The 19,172-nt window shown below is 39.6% G+C and overlaps 1 protein-coding gene across 7 annotated transcripts in view; it reads left to right on the top strand.

Moving 5' to 3' along the window:
* Positions 1–5,735: 5,735 nt before the first annotated feature.
* The window catches only part of dmxl2 (Dmx-like 2), a 70,935-nt gene continuing 57,498 nt past the window's right edge, over positions 5,736–19,172 (top strand). For 6 of the 7 annotated variants that reach the window (XM_041810084.1, XM_041809796.1, XM_041810026.1 and 3 more), the window contains exons 1-4: positions 5,736–6,104; positions 18,357–18,482; positions 18,746–18,817; positions 18,929–19,007. In XM_041810084.1, coding sequence (XP_041666018.1) covers positions 6,018–6,104; positions 18,357–18,482; positions 18,746–18,817; positions 18,929–19,007 — 364 coding nt within the window. In that variant the 5' untranslated portion in view covers positions 5,736–6,017. The remainder of the gene's footprint in view (positions 6,105–18,356; positions 18,483–18,745; positions 18,818–18,928; positions 19,008–19,172) is intronic. The other variant, XM_041809873.1, reaches the window with a different exon arrangement.

Genomic DNA, 19,172 nt, shown 5'->3' with positions numbered 1-19,172 from the left:
ACAATCTTTGCAAAGTTTTGTAGTATTTCCCAACCTGTTTTGTCAACAATACTGAGGCTACAAAACCAAGTATTCCAGGTAACCAGGTATTCATCCCTTGGATGTTTCACCATTTTATTGATTTTATAATTCAGACATGGTCAAAATCAGCTGGCTTTTAAATATACCAAAAGAAACCCGTTATTGCTTAAGTGAAAACAGATTTCTACAAAGTGATGTCAAGTAAACAAAAATATGCAATGTAAAATGAGTGACTGCATAAATATCCACCCCCTTTAAAGTCACTTACCTGATGCAACAGAGGGCCTGACAATTGGTCCACAATTAGTGAAATGGGGATGACCCGAGTGCAGTGAATGTGTTTCAAGTGAATGTAGTATAAAGACACCTGTCTTGAAGGTCCAGTCACTTGTTCAACCTTTCCTGGCTACCATTACACCATGAAGACAAAAGAACATTCCAAGAAACTCGGAGAAAAGGTTATTGAAAGGTATATGTCAGGGGATGGATACAACAAAAATCAAACGTACTGAACATCACCCAGAGTTAAGTTTAATCCATCACGAAGAAATGGAAGGGCTATGGTACATGTGAAAATCTGCCTAGATTAGGCTGTCCTCACAATCTGAGTGATCGTGCAAGAAGGAGACTTGTGAGAGAGGCCACCAAGACACATATGACTACTCTGTGGGAGTTACAAGCTTCAGCAGCTGGGATGGGAGAGACTGCATACAACAACTGTCCTACTATAGAAGAAAACTCAATTATGACTAGAGTTCACCAAAAGACATGCAGGAGACTCCATGGTTAAGTTGAAGAAAGTTTTTTGGTCTGATGAGACCAAAATAGTGCTTTTTTACCATCAGACAAGACACTTTGCTTGGCGGACACCAAACACTGTATATCACAACAAACACACCATCCATGCTGTAAAATACAGTTGTGGCAGCATCATGTTGTGGGGATGCTTCTTGGCAGCCAGCCCTGGAAGGCTTGTATAGGTAGATAGGAGGGAAATCTTATTCACTATGCAATCAGTTAATCATCAATGATAGTACCTACTTTAAGTATTTTATCGAAGTCACTGTCTCTACATCCACTGATGAATGTCAGTGCAGGGAAACGTTGGAGGTGCTGCCTTCCTTGTCCTGTTTCTAACATCTTTCTCCTATTTTCTGTTATGTTGCTTTAAGCATTCTTGTGTGTTGATGATGTTTGTGGAGGTCCTTCTGAGGCCCAGGTACTGCCAGCATAGTTGTTACTAGCATGTGCAGAGCCTTACTGCTGTTTAGGCTGTGATGGCCATGCGATGCAGTTTTTAGGATAATGAATGTCTAAGTTTGAATATGGTGGGTGGTTTAAGCTAGCATGGAGGGGGTTTGCTCTGGGACACCAGAGCTCACTGTCCAGCCCCTGTGGTGGTATCATGGGATTAGTCAGATGAATGGAGGAGGCGACTTAACGACCCTGGTGATGTGTTGGCTTTTATAGCCCATTTGTCTACACAGTGGAGTTATAGAGGTCATCAATAGGGAACAATTGGGGTTAAGGGTTCACTGAGTGCTTATCTGTTTTCTGCACAATTTTTCCACACATTTCTCACAACATTTTTTGAACAAGCCTGTAAAAAAGTAAACCTCCTTCATTATGTCCAGACCATGATTACAGAGAACACCCAATGCTAAATGGATGCACTCAGTATTACACTGTCAACAAGATGAGTGTTCCCCTCCATTGTTGGTGACACTGTTTATGTGTATGTGTCACTTTCTCTCTGGGCTTCTGCCTCATGGTTTCCTCTTCTGTTGTGGTGTGTGTCATGGTGGCTGAAGGCAGGCCGGGCCCTGACTGATGATGTTACTGTGGCTAAAATAAGTAGGCCAGAACCATGATGACTATAGTTGTAGCCTATATCCCCACCATGGATCCCTGCTGCTGTGAGTCCTCTCATCGTTTCTACAGAGACAGTGAAGGACAGAGGGGAACAAAAGAGAAGGGGATAAACAGTATAATGGTGATTTGCTCCATTAAATCTCATCAGTGAGATGAATGAGAGTAGATAAGGAGCTGAGGGACAGTCACGGCTGCAGTCGACCTCAGCTGGGTGTGTAGCTCACTCACTCTTTGTTCTCTGTAAAATGTCACACACTAATGGACGTCATTGTAACACCATATGATGTCTAATGTAGTTGTGACATTAGAGATGTAAGACATGATTGTTGTCATTCTCAGTTAGTTAGAGCATTATTTGCTAGAACTAACGGGACATGTGAGAACATTTTTAGACGTTATTCTCCAGATCTCATTGTGGCACCTTTTTTGTCTGATCCAGTATTCCAGAAAAATAATTAATTCAATCCCTTTTAAAGAAATGTATTGGTGCCTCTAACATGACAGATTATCAATGTAACAGCTTATTGAATGGAAAGTTGGTAGCTCAACAGAATTTCTTGTCAATAATGACTCTAGTGGGCTATTAAGCAGTACTTTTGAATTAGAATCACAAACTTATTTTTTCTTCTGCGGTCTCCACAGCGTCTGACTTGAGCATCTCACAGGATTTTAAGCAACTTTTAGTCTTACTCAATCAAACACTTTAAACTTCTCTATTTTATTTCTTTGTTTAATGGATAATTAATTTAACCTCATGAGACCTGAGCTTTTTTTAATACATTTTCAGTTTCTCCCACTTATTTGGGATCAGTATGACCTGATAAGTTTAGAAGCTCATACATGTCTTTAAACAGGAATGAGTTTTTACCAAAAATGATGTCAACAAATGTCTGCGCATGGACCATATCAACCCATTAAGTACATGAACCATGAACAATTTCCCTAAAATTTCAAAGAAATGACCTTAAAATTTCTGTGAAAATTCTTAACCATAAAATACCATAAAAAGTACCCTCAAAATTCATTCAATTTTACTCAAAAATCATGCAAATTTCAAACATATTCCTCCAAAATAGAATATTTATTTCCCAGAACATATGAATACATCCTCTAAATTCCATGAAAAATAAAATTCCCTTAACATCCACGTTGTAGAAAATCTAGATTTTGCAAAAGAAAAAATCTTTTGAACACCCTTGAACACATTCGCCTGGGCGCAGGAGAGATTGGTGAGAAGTCCCTGGTAGCATCCACTTTTGGGCCACATGTGGCGTTTATCTATCCCCCTTAGCTTACATGGGGAATGAAAAACTGTCATAATCACATGTGCTCTAACATACCTTCAACACTGGACAGAATTTCTCTTCTGGGACTTTTCTGGGACTTATCTCAGAAAGGAGATGTTGTAATTAGCAACACATTTCCAGTTGTTTCTTTTCAACATAATTCAACTTAATTCAGAAACAAAGTGTGGCAGTTACATTCATAAAATAACTGCATTGCAAGTATTACACACTAAAAAACATGTTATAAATAAAACCGGGTAAAAGATCAGAGGTCTAATCCTGGATTAAATGATGTATAAACCCATTTTAGGAGTAGTTACACAAACAGTGGCTCACTTTAGCTTTGCTAGTTTTAGCTAGAGCTTTCTATTCTAGCTATATAATTTATGTTACTACATAAACCGATATGTTAGCTTTAGCAATGTGAGCTAAAGTTTATCTAGCTAGATAATGTACCTATGTGGCTTAAATAGCTGCTTTGTGAGCTTAGCTTGAGTTACGTTAGCTACATATCTGTGTCAGCTATGCATCTACCTTTGCCACATAGCTCCATTATCAATAGCTAAGGTAGCTTAAGCAGCATGATCTTGACCTTTACATAACTACTCTAATAATGTAATTAACGTTACTACATAAACCAATGTAGCTCAGTAGCTTTAGCAACAAGAGCTTTAGTAAACCTAGCTAAAGCTGACTTAGCTATGCAGATAACATAGACACCTAGGTTATGTTGCTTACATACTGTAGCTGCTCTGTGATTTTAGCTTTAGCTCCTTTAGCTATGTAGCTCTGTCATCTACATAGCTTATGTCGCTAACAGAGCTATGCTGGCTGCATTAGAATGTCTTCATGCAGGACAAGCTTTTTTCCTGTAAGCAAGCTGTTTATTCGGCTTTATTAAACATCTTGTAATCAGGTTTTGAAGGTTATGTTTTTGACTTTTAACTTATGGTATCCCAACCCTTACCTTAATCCTTACCCTAAACCTAAATGGCAGTTTAGCATCTCAGATGAACAGTTGTGAGAGTGGCCATCAGAGATAAAGTCTGCAGCCAGACTGTTATGGAATAATCTGGGTAATTTGTGTACTCTGAGCAGGTTGAATTAATTAATGGGAAAACGCACACAAGACAAATAAGTTTCAAAATAAAGCCCAGTTAACGAAATAAATAATCATACATAAATAGGGTAATCAGTGTAGTCCTTTTCCAGTATGATTGTTCCAATTCTATCTTGTTTTTTAAAGGCGGTGTTGTTTGTATAGGAAGGGTCTAAACAAATACAAAAGTCTAAACTGTCTACTTATAATTGATAATACAATTAAATGCAATATTATTCCTCATGCTACTCCTAATCCTGAATATTCCCCTGGGACAATACAGTGCATTTTTAAAGCCAGCTTATGGCTAACACTTCAACCTCCAAAGAAAATTTTGTTAACTTTTGTTGATTTTATCAATAAAAATGTTTTAGTCATTCATTCATTTTTAACCCCCTTGTTTTTTTTAAGCAGGGAAGAACATGAAATTATATTGTCAATTAGATCTGGTGTGGGGGGGATAAGATTGAAAAACAGACATTTTGTTTTTGGGCCATGTTGCCCAGCCCTACATGTGGGCAAAATTGTATTTGTTGGTTGTGTCTGGTATATTTATGTATGTTTGTGTTTATTTTACAGGGGAAAATTTCCCTCTTCTTGTTTATTTTTCTAAATCACTCAAGATGCATCAGTGTTTTTGAAAATGTAAAACAAAGATATTGACTTTGTCCATCACCTAGACCAGAGGTTACAGACATCAAAAAAATACAATATGAAAATAAGGTCTCTTCTCTTTGACGGTCCTGTTTGCTTTTGGTAGTCATGAACAACCATTCATATTATTTTCAGAATGTTTCATAACCAGCGAAAGCTCCACAGAGGAGCTTAAAGTGTTATCTTATGTGTTAATTCAGTGACGACAGTACTGCGTCATATGCATCAGAGCAACATATTTGAAAGTAATAGGGTCGTATTACATTTTAGTTGCAAAAGACAAGGGAAACAGCCTTACATAGCACACAACACTTCACCTCTGAATTCTGCAGGAGTACGATATGGCTGCTCACTGCTGCATTATAACTCCGCTTTATGACCACAGTTTTTCTCATTCTCTGTCACTGACAAAAATTACTACACCCATCAGTTCTGGCAGTAGTTTTTCCCAAAACCCATGCATTTATGATCAATGAACTGAAATTGTCGACAGAGGGCTGCTGGCTCTACAAACAGGAGCGCTCCAGACATAGATTAACAGTGCTAGATCGGTTGTACAGTGTCCCAGAAAGGAGCAGAGACCATCAGTGAAATATGCTTTCGTGTCATCTTCAATGGTAGACACTATAGTGTAACTACATGTCATTTTCATTCAGGAATAACGTAGTTAAAGCAGTTAGTGATGTATAGGAAGTGATGTCTCCTACTCTATGTTTCATCTATCTATGGTCATTCGGTCGTGCCTTGACAACGTCGTGAACGCGCATGTCAGGTTCGCTGCAGAGATCCCACTGCCTCGGCTCTCTCACGATTAATCGTAGGGATGGTGCTGACAGCGAGAGGAGACGGACGGCCAGTTTTATATGTTTGAATGGATCCCCGGGCCAGGTGAAGTCCCATCCACACGGGTCGAACACCAATTCCCCGAAGCCTCTGCCGTTTTAGGAGGAAGACGACGCTGTCAGGCCGAGGACAACGTTAACGTTACTGATGGAATTCCCAGTCGTTGCTAGATGGAGAAACCGAAAGGGTGGACTCGTTATTAATAATTAAAAAATCCCATCTGCTGCTATAATATAAGGAAAATGCATCTGCACCAGGTGCTGACGGGAGCTGTGAACCCTGGAGACTGCTGCTACTCGGTGGGGAGCGTGAATGACATTCCCTTCACGGTGAGTTTTTATTTTGATATTCTATGCTCAGGATGACACCCATTGAAGCTAACGACTGACTCGCTAGCGGGATAGTTAGCTAGCTAGCCCTACATTGGCTGAACACAGGCTGGCTCGCGAGCTAAAGCATTGGCTAACCGGGTAGTAAGCTAGCCAAACTGCCGCACTGAGAGATTTACAAACAGTGAGTCGAGACTACTCGGGGAGTCCTTATCACAAGCCCCTCTTTCATTTACCTCAGTCAACATTGACAAGCTTATAACCGCACGCAGCGTTTGCTCAACGGTTAAAGTCTGCTTCTGCCCCACACGTTATATTATTTATTGGAGTAAGACATTTAACGCTAGCCACTCAAATGACCTTTAGCTGCATCTCGTAACGTTAGAATTACTGCAAGGGAATCCCTCTGCGCACCCATAACAGCACTGGCAGATATTTGCAATGGGACACGCTCAGGTGATATTTTGCAGTGCACACACCAGGTAACCGCGAACGGAGCATGACAAAACTGCATCCCCTTGCAGGGTGATAAGAGCTGTGTTTAGTCTGTGCAGTTGCAGAACTAGCTAAGCTTGCTACCATTTGGCGTTAAATCCTCCTCACGGATCATTAGCTCGCTGTCATCCTAGCATCAGCTGCGCCAGTCATGACGTAGAGAGCCATATATGGATACATGAGCTAGAGGGCTGAATGGCTGTGTTTTTTGGGTTGAAAATAACATTCAAAAACGTGGTGCCATCTGTCTTCTTATTGAGTGAAATCAAACAGACTGCACTTACATGTGTTTGAATGATGTGCTTTGACTCATTGTCAGCTTATTTGGGGGTTGACAGGAGTCAGTCATGGACCTCATGTTTTTGTATGCCTGCTGATCAAACACTATACCTTGAACCAGAGCCTGTGTCTGTTATTTATTGACCCCTTTGGGCTATATATACATTCTTTGTCTGTCTGAGGTCTGGCATAGTCCCAGCATTTCTCTTTGTGACTCAAGTTGACAGGACCAAGAAGCCCAGTCAATATTCCATTTAGTGCAGTGAGGCATGGGAAGAGCCTATTATATTACAGGCTCTTTTGTGACGGCAAATTGAAAAATTGTGCACAATAGTTCATAATGCCAACAAATGTTGCAAATCTTTTGCTCACAATGGATCACTAGAGGTAATGCTGCTTGAAGTGGAAAGGAAAACTGTGTCATCCTGAGTCAGCTGTTGTAGTGAGGCTGAAGATGAAGGGTAATGACTATTGATAGCTGGCTGAGCTGTCATAGGATTTAAAGAAACCATTGGTGAAAGCCAATGGCATTTTTTTGCGTTGTCATTCTGACAAAGTCTTTGACTGCTGAGGGTCTTATTTTGTAATAAAAGCATGTTTTATGTCTGAAAGATTTTTACATTTTTTTGAAATGATAGAGATACACTCCCCATAAGGTTGTCATGCCACCAGAATTTAAACATTGATACAGTACAGTGACCTTGCAAAGCTCATAGATTGGCCAGATTCCATGTCTGTCATCAGGATCCATCAAGCAAAGCTTGAGTCTGAAATTTTCGTGTCCTGTCCAAGAATGAATGGACCAGTCAGTGTCATTTTAAGAGAATGATGGGTAGCTACAGACGAAGTTTAGCTGTAATGTTAGCTTGCTAACTATGGCTGTCTTTGGTGAAGTGATGTAATCAGATGTAGCCGTGGATAACAGCAGTTTTTATCAAAAGAATAGCAGAGAACTGCACTTAAAGCTGTAGTAAGCAATTTATTTTTAGTATTGTATGCCCACAAAAACAACACAACCCTTCAGAGTCTTGTTATTAAAACCATCCACAAGAATAACACACTTCTGCAATGCCTCCTCGCGCTGCTCTCTCACTTGAGTAAAACCAGCAAGGGACGATGCTCCAGCCTATGAGGAGGCTAGCACTTGCAGCCAATCATGGCTCAGGTCAGAGGGTGCGCTCCTATTGGCTGCTCAGTGAGAAGTTGATACAAGGGCGGAGTTACCAGCGGTGTTCGGTCCTGTGTAGAATTTGTTAATGCTGAGATGAAGTGTGTTCTTGCCTGTTACACAGCCATTGATTTCTGTGGAAAAGTGGAGCAGAATCACTCCACGAGAGCTTTTCCACAGTCAGTATTCGATTTAGTGGAAATGCACATCTGCAAGGAGGTATGTGAGGAGAGGGGCGGAGCTATGGAGCTCAAACAGGGAGTAGAACAGGAAGGGAGGGAGAGTTGATTTTACACGGCTCTCATCAAATGTTACATACTCGAGCTTTAAGCTTTTTGTTCTGGAAAAGATGCTTTTGCTTATCTCCCAGTCTGTTTCATGTTTCCAACTGATAGTAGTAGCCACATGTTGAGTTTATGTTATGAGGTTTACTCACCTAGGCTGTGCATGCCTACTACATCATATGTCTTGTAGCTTTGATTGGCCAATAATGAATCTGACAGACAGAATGTTCAGTCAGTCACCTTGCAAGATTTCTTTTAAAGGTTCTGCCCTTTCCAAACAGAGTGTATGGACGTTTTCCGAGAAGGACGAGAAATACATCCTATGCAATGGATATATGATGCAGTATCTGGCATGCCAGGTTGCAATACAATGAAAAATCAAATGTTTTAATTCCTGTTTTGACACTAAGGTGTCAAGATTATCGGAGTCCAGCTGAAGGACTCAAGCTCTCTTTGGAAGGAACGGGTGCTCCAGAAAGCCAGTGGAATAATAAATCAGTGTGGCCACATTTTTTCCTCTGACTTTTCCCTAATGAGGCACTATTCTGCACCCCCCAAGGAAAACTAACAGATACTCAAACTCATTTAGTCCTTCAGCTGTGAGGCTGCTGAGCGCTGAAAGCTGAAACTGACCTGTGATTGGTGCTACTTTAGGTCTCAGGTGTGTCTTACTTCTTTATGCATTCAGGCATTGTATTTATTGTATTTATTTATAGTGCTCCCCTGTTTTCTGCTCTGTTGTAATTGACACGTGAATGTGGCTGTCTAAATGCTGCTCCGACGATTTGATTCCCCCAGTTGTGTTTGATTTCTTCTTTTTATAAGGCTTGGTAAGCTGTAAAACTGAATTGCCCTTCTGGGGTAAATAAAGTCTGAATCTCAATCTAAACCAAGGTCTTAGGCACTTGATACTGGCTAATTTCATGTTACACTTCTCAGTAATTGCAGGCAAACTTCTGCATGCTGTCAATAATAAACTAAAACACTGGGAGTGTTGATGGTACCAGATATTGCCTCTATTTGTGCAGTTTAGGCCAGAGGTGAGCACCTAGCAACCTTGGGGGAACACGTGACCCCCATCTCACTTATTGTGGCTTCCAAGTCAATTTCAAATGCCAATTAAAACTTATTTATGTGCATCATCAAATACACTCATAAAAATAAGATTGCAGGCAAAGTATATTAAAATAACAAGTGACTATTGTGTTCACCACATTGCAAAGGAATCTGAATCAGCTGCATTGGCCAAGTATGCTTAAGCAACAAGGAATTTGACTCCTGTTAGCTTTGCTCTCAGTGTATAGGAATTAAACAATGATTACAAGGAAATAAACTTACAAAAATAGTAAAATTAAGATTTATTACAAGCTTTTGTTGGTATTATTTCTAGTATATACCAGTCAGTAAGCATTGATAGAATGGTTGCAAGATGGGCAAAGGATGCAAGGCTGCTGACTAGACATAATCAGAGTATAAAAATATGAAAGATGTGGGCAGATTTACATGAGGAAGATAAGATCATTTAGGACGGTTGAATAGTGCAACGTACATATGAGGTGAATGCTTGTTTAATTCATGAAATCAACATAATCCCTCCTTTTATTGAATTATTAGAAATCACAATAGTTTAAATGAGAATGAGCTGATAATTTGTAACAAATTTGCCATTTAGCATTAATAATAAAATTAGTGCAGACCTCTTGGTAACCAAAATTGCCAATTCCTGGTTTAGATCTTCTTTTGCAGAAGTTTGCCTGCAATTTTTGATAGATTTATTCACACTTGTCTTATACATCAGGTGTATATATTTAAACTTTTTCTTTTTTTTTTTTTTGAAATCATAAATCTTTCAAGAGAGATTTTGTGATTTTTAAACGTGTTGTATCGACATGGTATGGAAAGTTTAGCAGCCTTTAAACCATTTACAATGAGCATAGTGTTTGTTTTCCACAAAGTGAAGTTAATGTGCTTCTACTTTGTCATTGCGTGATGTAAGCAGATGGGATTTAAGATTTATGCAAGATGGCTGATTATTTCTTTATTTTCTCTCTCTCATTGATGACTACATTGGCTCTAGCTGTAATGCCAGATAATAACCACATTCATGCAGCCCTCCTACCAAAAGCAGTATGACTGCATTAGTCAGATTCTGCCAATGCAGGCTCACATTAAAATCTTGAGCAGCTAAGTTGCACGCTACCATTCCCTCAAGCTGAGAACACTGTCTAATGGCTGCCAAATGTGGGCTTGGTGTGTTCCTGCTGTCTAATAGCGAGGTGGTACTTTGTTTTATTTTTGTATTTTCATACTTCTCAGAAACACAGACAGCTTCTACCGCTTCCTCTTTTTGCACTCTTTGAATAAAAGACACTTCTTCTTGTTCTCCTTTATTTTCTGATGACCAAAAAGAGGAGTTGTCCCCCATTCCCCTTTCACCAACCCCAGTTCAAGGCTGTTTGAATGTGAACAGGCAGGCCTCGTACCCAGGGTCATTTCTGCTCAACAGCACAGGACAGAGCTGGTTTTGGGGCTAGAGCCTCAACCGTTGCCACAGGGCCTGAGTTTCTACGCCTGGTGTTCTCTTTCTGTGTCTGAGAGGATATTTGGAGAACACTAGACATCATGTCCAATGCAGTTACACTCACACTGACCCTTAGGGCTCCTAGGCCAGACCCTGACACACACATAGAGCAACACACACATAGAGCCACATACACTAACCTACAGCTACTATGAATACAACAGCTGAAATTAGCCAGCATGAGGCAGGAGCTTTATTGGATCTAGATTCTGTCCATCTTTTTGCTATTTATGTCTGTGCTCAAGCATGCTTTACAATGTGGATTGACATATTGACAGCAATTGAGAGACGTTATGTTTATTTAAATGAGACTGAACGACACACAATAAATCTAGGTCCCTTGTCGTTGTCAGTTCTGTGGGGGGTGGATAGATATAGTTAAATGCTGAAAGCCCACTGTCAGAATACAGAGAACTGTGAGTAGGAGTGTGAAAGAACTAGATGGCAACAATAGAATGGATCTTTTCATTATTTAGGGAGAAGAAAATGGTGTTTCTTTTCACTATGAAAAAATAATGCTGGTTGATAATTTAGTACTACGGTAGTATTTCATAAACTGCTTTTTTAATATATTGAAAGCACAAATGGTTAGAGTTTTCTCGTAGTGGAGTGACATATAAAACATCTGTTTACTCTTTTCAGCTCTGAGTGTGATTTTTGTCTCGTGGTTAAAATTCTAAAGTTGTACATAGATTATTTTATTTTAATGCTCTCCTGAGAACTTGTATAAACCACACTCAGACCATTTTGATTCTATACCAGTGATTTTTTTTTTTTTTTTACCTGTCGTTGATGGATGATGAAGATACAAAGACCCCCGTGGGTTTGATATGCAGAGCTGCAGATGTGTGATCCACTAAAAATAGAATACATGTGTAATCTACAAAGCAGAGAGAGAGAGAGTGCATACGCCCACCAGGGTTGCATATTCCTCTCAATTTTGTTGTGATGCTGCATCTGGATCTTGATCTGGTATGTTAAAATCAAGATACTATCACATGATAAGAGAGTATTTGCCTAAAGGGACATGTTTGTATTACTTAACTTCTGTTTGGCAATGAAGAACTTTTGTGTGTTGCGCAAGTAACAAAAAAAAATTCCAAATTTCAAGACTCATAACAAATGGCCCTTTTGAACTTAACATATTATTTATTCACATTTAGGCAGGATGCCATTAGATTTAGCTCTGTTTCTAAAAGGAGATGTTGAAATTTTCTTCTAAATTGGGTTGCAAGTGAAAACTGTAATCGAGTGGTATTCAAGGAGTTGAGTTTGTGTCGAATGGGCCACCCATACAAGATTTTGTGTCTGACCAAGCATTTTTGTTTTAACCCATTTAGACTGAAGGCCGTCTTATACCATGTTAAACCGAAGTATCGTTCTGCTTCGCTCAGATAAGCAGCCATCGTCGAGGCATCATTGAGGCTAAAGTGGTTAAAATCAAAATATTTTTCATCCCATCCCCCTTTCAGTGCGTATTTTAGCAAATCATATTGCAGTTCATTGGCCATGTGTCTTAGAACCAATAAGATCATCCATAATGGACTAACATAACATCAGGTCTCAAAGGTCGAAGCACAGCAGTGTCTTATCTGGTCTCAATGCAAATATCGTATCTGGTCTGAATGGGTTCATTATATAACTTAATAAAAAAATAGCTAGGGCTAAATAAAGTTCTGTATTACACATTGTGAATTTTTGTCATGAAACCTCAGTGTAAAACTTTGATATGATTCCAGAAAAGAACAAATTACTTTGAGGAGGGGTAGACTGACTGTTGGCAGATTATCAAAGCCGATTTTAGGTGTTTTTCTGATAATCTGTATCACCTTTTTATTTTACTGATTGCCAAGACAATTCATCAATTTATAAGTGCACTACCTTGGCTCAACTCTGAGGTGTGTCTTCCCCACTGGCTTTATTTTCACTCTTCACAGTCTGAAGTGATGTCCCACCCACATCACTATCTGATTGGCTAGACATCACATGATTGAGGCCAGGTGCACTGACATGGTGTCGTCGCATTGCATTACTTCCTGTTTTCCTTCTTTTACTGAATTTCTCCAGACTGTTTTTCTGTCAACAGAGCTAGTTCTTATTGTTCAACTTGCTTTATTTTTTTGATCATGCAATTTTACTTTGGTCAAACTCAGCACATTTTACATGTCAGATAATTTGCCCCAAATATTAGCTATTCGTCTCATGAACTACCATCTCTATCAGTCCTATAAAGCCAATACTGGTTGACCCCAAATTTCAATATTGATACTAATTTGTAGGGCTGGGTATTGTTAAGAACCTCACGATTCAATTTGATTTCGATTCTTTAGGTTGCGATTCGATTCGATATTGATTCGATTTGACTCGATATTGATTAAAATGCTTCAATGTCAATTCAGTAAGAAATAGAAATACACAAATAACCTGTTGACAATTTTTTAATAACTATTTTCATGCCCATGTGAACATATTTGGTAAGTCACCTCACATTTTTTAGCAATAAAACATCTGAAAATAAAAATTTGCACAATAATAACTTACTTGTGCATATGGAGTACAAAAGTAAAAAACATGACAGTTCTGTATAAACACTGAAAAAGTAAAGTGCATGTAAACTTAAATAATATTTCTGTCCTCTTGGAAATTGTGATAAACCTCACATAACAAGGTTATGGTTAGTTGTTGTTTGGTTGAGTGCGGCCTCCGTCCATACAACACGAATCACACGCACAGCGACCCCCACTGGCTAGGAGGTGAATCGATTCGTAGGATTTGCTGAATCGATATTGAATTGGGGGAGGAAATATTGCGATGCATCGATTAATCGATATTTTTACCCACCCCTACTAATTTGGATACTAGAGTGGCAAAAATATAACTTCTAGGCATGCTGTATTAGTAATGTCTTGATTTTATTTGCCAGAAAATAAAGACAAACTCTTGCACACTGATGAAATTGCGCAAATATGAGGCAACATCTCTGTGTAGTTTCAAAAGTGGTCCCTTTCCTCAGGTTAAAATAAAACTGATGATCATAATTTTTGGTACTTTTCAACTCTGTTAATGTAAATAACAAGGGTTGTTTTGTTGTTAACAAGTAGCATGGAAAGTTTTAAAGCATATACAATTTTCAACCACCTATCATCACATCACCATATTTATTATTATTATTTCAGATTAAATTTTCAATATAGCTTCAGATCAGAGCCAGAAGTAGTTGACCTAACCCACTGTGTAAAGGTCACCCCCACTATAAAGACCCTTTCAGTAGCAGAAAAAAATAGCACAGCAGGAAAGTCAGCATTTTTTTTGCTCTTGGTTCCCTTTTCTTAAAGTCACTTTACTTATCCATCCATCCATCCATCCATCATGTATAGTGCTTATCCTATTTGAGGTCATGGGGGACTGGAGTCTGTCCCAGCTGGGTGGGTGGCCTGGAGTGGTCGCCAGTCAGTCACAGGGCTGAAAGGCAGAGACAGACTAATAACAAGAAGCTCACATTCACAGGCAAGTGAGTCACAGATTTACATAGAAAGTATGTCTTTGGACTTTGGGACCTGGAGAGAGCCCATGGATGCACACAGAGAGCATGCAAACTCCACATAGAAAGGGGAAGGGGATTCAAAGCAGGAATATAACCTTATGGCCTCCTAGTGTGGCTCCTACATAGATTATGCCTGTCTAAAAATGTGTCAGGAAATTCCTTACGTGGGAAACGTATAACCAGTCACTGATGAAGTGGCTTAATAAGTGTAATGATGATTTAGGGGGCATGGAAGATCATCAACCAAAAACAAGAGAAGTTTGAACTTGGCTGTAATGTTCTGCAACCATGGCAGGTTATTGAATGCCTAATGTTAGCTCTGTACTTCTGGCAATTACATCTTCACTTTACACAATATAAAGATGATTTGATTTGTGACGATTATATTGCTGAATCAGCTTAAGGATCCTGAACTTTTGCTTGCCACAGAGCTTTGTTTCTGCAGTACTAGTTCAGAAGCCAGTTAAAAAAAACAGCATTGGCTTTTTCTTGAGGGAACAAGGGCGTTGTTAGCTTCCCTGATGGCTCACAAAAATACACCATCCATTCAGCCTTTTATTGCATCCAGTCCAAATTAAATACATTGATCGAAACTCTGTTATCTTCTGATTTTAGTAACAGAAAAAGTGGTTAGGACTTACAGCTGAAATTTGTGCATTTTGCTGTAAATGCCTTATGCTTTTCTGCAGTTGTGCTGCAAAGAATAACAAGGCCTATATGATATAACCATCAAAGGATCAACGCACAGGTCAGAGCTATGGCTTTACCAGGGATAATGTCTTAATACAGACTGACAGAGACATCAGGTTACTACTGGCCTGAGTTGATCCATTCATGTTTTAAATATTTGCAGCCAAGGCTTTTGAATGCAGCTCAAAGCCAGCTAGCAAACATGAAAATAGAACACATAGTACGGTAGCAGCTGTGGCACATGCCCGCTTGATTGCTTTAGGCATGAGAAATGAGCAGCATTAGGTGGAAAGACAGAAGTTATCCCTCTCTCTCTTCCTCTTATCTACTTTCATTACCACAACACATGACTGCGTTTACTCTTTTCTTCTAAAATATATTGACCCTGAAAAGCAGTTTACGACCTGCTTCACTGTGCAAGAGCATGACACAGACTTTCCTGGCAAAGATTGGAGATTTAGTGAGAGATGTTTTTGATCCATGAAAGAAAAAAGTAGACACAACAATATCCGTTTCCTTACTCTCTATCTCAGAGTTAACTTTTTCTTCAAACACAGAGGAGCTTTTTTATATAACAGGTCAAAGGACCACACTGGGCAGTGGTCGGGTAAATGTAGTTCACTCTGTAAACAGTCCAATTAAATCGCAATAGTTTCTCTTCCCACTGTAAATGTAACTGCCTTGTCAATGTTAATGTGTTACAAGGAGGTGAAATGTATCCACAGGCAGCAACAGTCTTGATATAAGCAGCTTTCCTGACTGACGGGGAAGAAGTCTTGCTGCTTCAGGGTTGTACTCATTAAGTCAGCAGCTTTATAAGCTTCAGATACGAGAACGTTGATCCAAGTACATTCACGGACAGAATCAGTGGCTTTCTTAATGCTGTGTTTTGCTGAGTCAAATATATATCCTCCTGTGTGCTAACTAAACATCAAATTGATTTGAATGAGTATCCAGCAGACCTTCCTGCATTTGATTTTGCCTGATTGAAGGGCATATTTTTTTGCTGGCCAATAATCATTCGATTTCTCATCTCTTACACTTTATCTGCAATGTTTTAGCCTCTTAGTAGATGAAAGCAGCCATGCAAGCAGAACTGAAAATCTGGTGCTCATTAAAGACCAAAGCATACTATTTTTGTGAATATTATTGCAATGCTGTTGATGTGCAATGTAACTTTCTAGTTAGAAGTTTTGAAGACCTGATTCTCAATTATGAACTCTCAAAAACAACCTTAAAAACATTTTATCTCTTAATGGACTCAGAGTGTCCTTCACAATGAGGAAACACAATGTCATTTAAGGCCTAACTGTTCAATTGTGCTGTTAAATCCCCCAACCTCTTTTGTAAAGTTAAAAGTTAAAGTTGTGTCAATATTTACCATTGTGCCATGTGTTAGTTCTATGCTGCTACTACTAGTGAATCATCCCATTTGTCATCCTTCAGTACTTTGTTGTTCCGTCTGCTCTGTGTGCATGTGGATTTGTGGATGACGAAAGAAACACACACAAGCCCGGTCCTAAAGAACAAAGCAGTAATGATGTTCATCCTGTTAAAGCAGATTCGCTCCTGCGTACCAGCCTGAAACAAGGTCCTACCAGGGTTCAAATTAATACCTCGTCGACAAAGAGCGGGCTCACACATTCTTTTAAGTGTGTGTGCGTGTGTGAAAAGAGAGAGAGAGAGGTGCAGAGCAGTCCTAGACAGTGCGTGACGGTGACCGCTTTTTAATTCCAGCTGTAATGTGCAGGAGGGAGAGAATGCTGCAGTAATAGTAAAGCACACACAGCACCTCCTTTACTTTGCTTTCTCTTACATATAATGATGAAGTACGCCGGCTATAATCTTATCACCATCTTCACTGTACCTCCATCCCCGCCTGTCACTTCATATTATACCACTGGCTGTAATATTGTCCTGTTGTGTGACCCAGTGGCTCCCAGCCTCTCCTCCTGTTCTCCTGAATAATAAAAGACACAAGCCGTCATCCTGACTGCACTGTTGCTCTGGGGCCAGCTTGCCTGTCTCCCAGGTGCTGCTTGCACTGCTGCTGTTCTGCACGTGGCTCCCAACCGCCAGCAGAAAGCACTGTGTATCAGTTTACCTCACCAGCCATAATCCAAATCTTCACAAGGCTCTGCTCATTAAGCATTTCCAAGTCCTCTGTATACTACTTATCTACATTTTGCAAATGATTAGGTGATCATTTTTAATGCCGTGGATCAAAGGAACAGCGTTTTATGTTGATTTTAGGGTTATATTTCAACAGGGATGGGCAACTTTGGTCACTAAAAGGGACACAGTAACTTTTTTTCTCACTAAGAGAGGGCCTTTTAGAATGAATTGCAGGATACTTTCAATTTAACAGGAATTATCTATGATTTTATTTTTTATATGAAACAAATAGCTTTCATCACAGTTTATTAAACAAACATTTGGATTTCTAACTTAAATGCAAATAGTACTCCCTAATTTAATCAGCTAATCACTAAACTTAAGCCACTGTAAACTGCTTTTGAATGCATTTAACATAAAAGCGTTTATTTTAGTATGTATTGCACATATTCTGCCTTTTTCTGCATTAGTGATGTATTCGAAAGATCTTTACAGCAAAAATTGCAACCACTTGTATCTCCAATTTCTTACAAAGAACCTCACATATACAAACAATCAAATATAATTATAGATGTTTCTTTTTTCATGTGTTTATGGCAGATACTATCATGTTTTCTTAATGTTTACAATTTCTTGATATTTGAAATTGACTTGCGGACCGCACTGAGTGAGGAGGAGGGCCATATCTGGCCCCTGGGCCGCCATTTGCCCACCACTGTGTTACAAGGTTTCTGTGTTCGTCTTACAAACACAACCTGCCAGTGCCACGGTGGTTTAAGATAACTGCCATGCTGTGCTAATCCTGTTGTAATATCTCACCCTGCTAATGCAATATTCATATTGAGTCCTATGATGGTCTGCTGTTAGTCATTTATGCAACGTAATGTTTTATTTAAAGCTTGAATGTGGAAATTCAAAGCAGTAAAACTGCAGTGGGCTGAGCTGTAATGCAGCAGACTGCATGAAATACGGTTTGAATAATAACTTGGAATTTTCTAGAAATATTTAGAATATCTGTCTGGTGTTTGCTTATTGCAGCAGGTTTGTTACTCTTGTTTAATCTGATATCCTCTTTCATTCTGTGTGTCTTACTCAGGCCTACGGCTCAGGTTGTGATGTGGTGATCTTGGCCAGCGACTTCGACTGTGTGCAGATTATCCCCGGAGCTCAGAATGGGAACATACAGGTGGGCTGTGTGGAGTGCTCCCACCAGCTTGGCAGGGTAAGTGTTGACTGCACAGTCGGACACACTCCCACATGCAGTTTTCATTTTTCCATCAAGCCAGAAGACATTGTGAATTACCCTGAGCATTAAGGAAGTACATTTAGCTCTGTGTTTGCTGCTGTTTTACTGCCCATCCTTCCCTCTCATCACTATCCCGCTCTCCTGCACCACTCCCCACCTACCCCCTCTCCTGGGGGAATGGCTGAAGCTCTGATGGGGTGAGTAATGTTTTGATGATGAACACAGCTCTTTATTTTTAGATTGCTGCGTCCTACGGAAACACAGTCTGCATCTTTGAACCTCTTTCTACCAACCCAAACAAACGCCACAAGGTGAGCATGATTGTCAAGACATACAGTATTTCAAGGTTTAAATTAGTCTAGTTGTGTAATCACTCTTGTACGCCACTAACATTGCATGATGTGCTCTCCTGTTACTAACAGCAGCTTAACTATCAGTGGCAAAAGACAGGACAGTTCTTCCTCGATGCCATCACCTACAACCTGGCCTGGGACCCACAAGGTACACCAGTGCTCCCTGTATTTAACCAATTCACACCCTGTGTGACAAAATAAATCCCCACACTCATATATCCTCTTACAGCCCCCCACTGTTTGTCTGGTACAAAGAGTATTATGTAAGAGTCACAGTTTGCATGTGGCTCTGTGTTCTGTAGGAGTCGACGTG

This window comes from Cheilinus undulatus, linkage group 1, assembly GCF_018320785.1.
Source record: "Cheilinus undulatus linkage group 1, ASM1832078v1, whole genome shotgun sequence".
In the NCBI taxonomy this organism is placed as follows: domain Eukaryota; kingdom Metazoa; phylum Chordata; class Actinopteri; order Labriformes; family Labridae; genus Cheilinus; species Cheilinus undulatus.
This window is presented reverse-complemented; position numbering and strand designations above follow the sequence as displayed.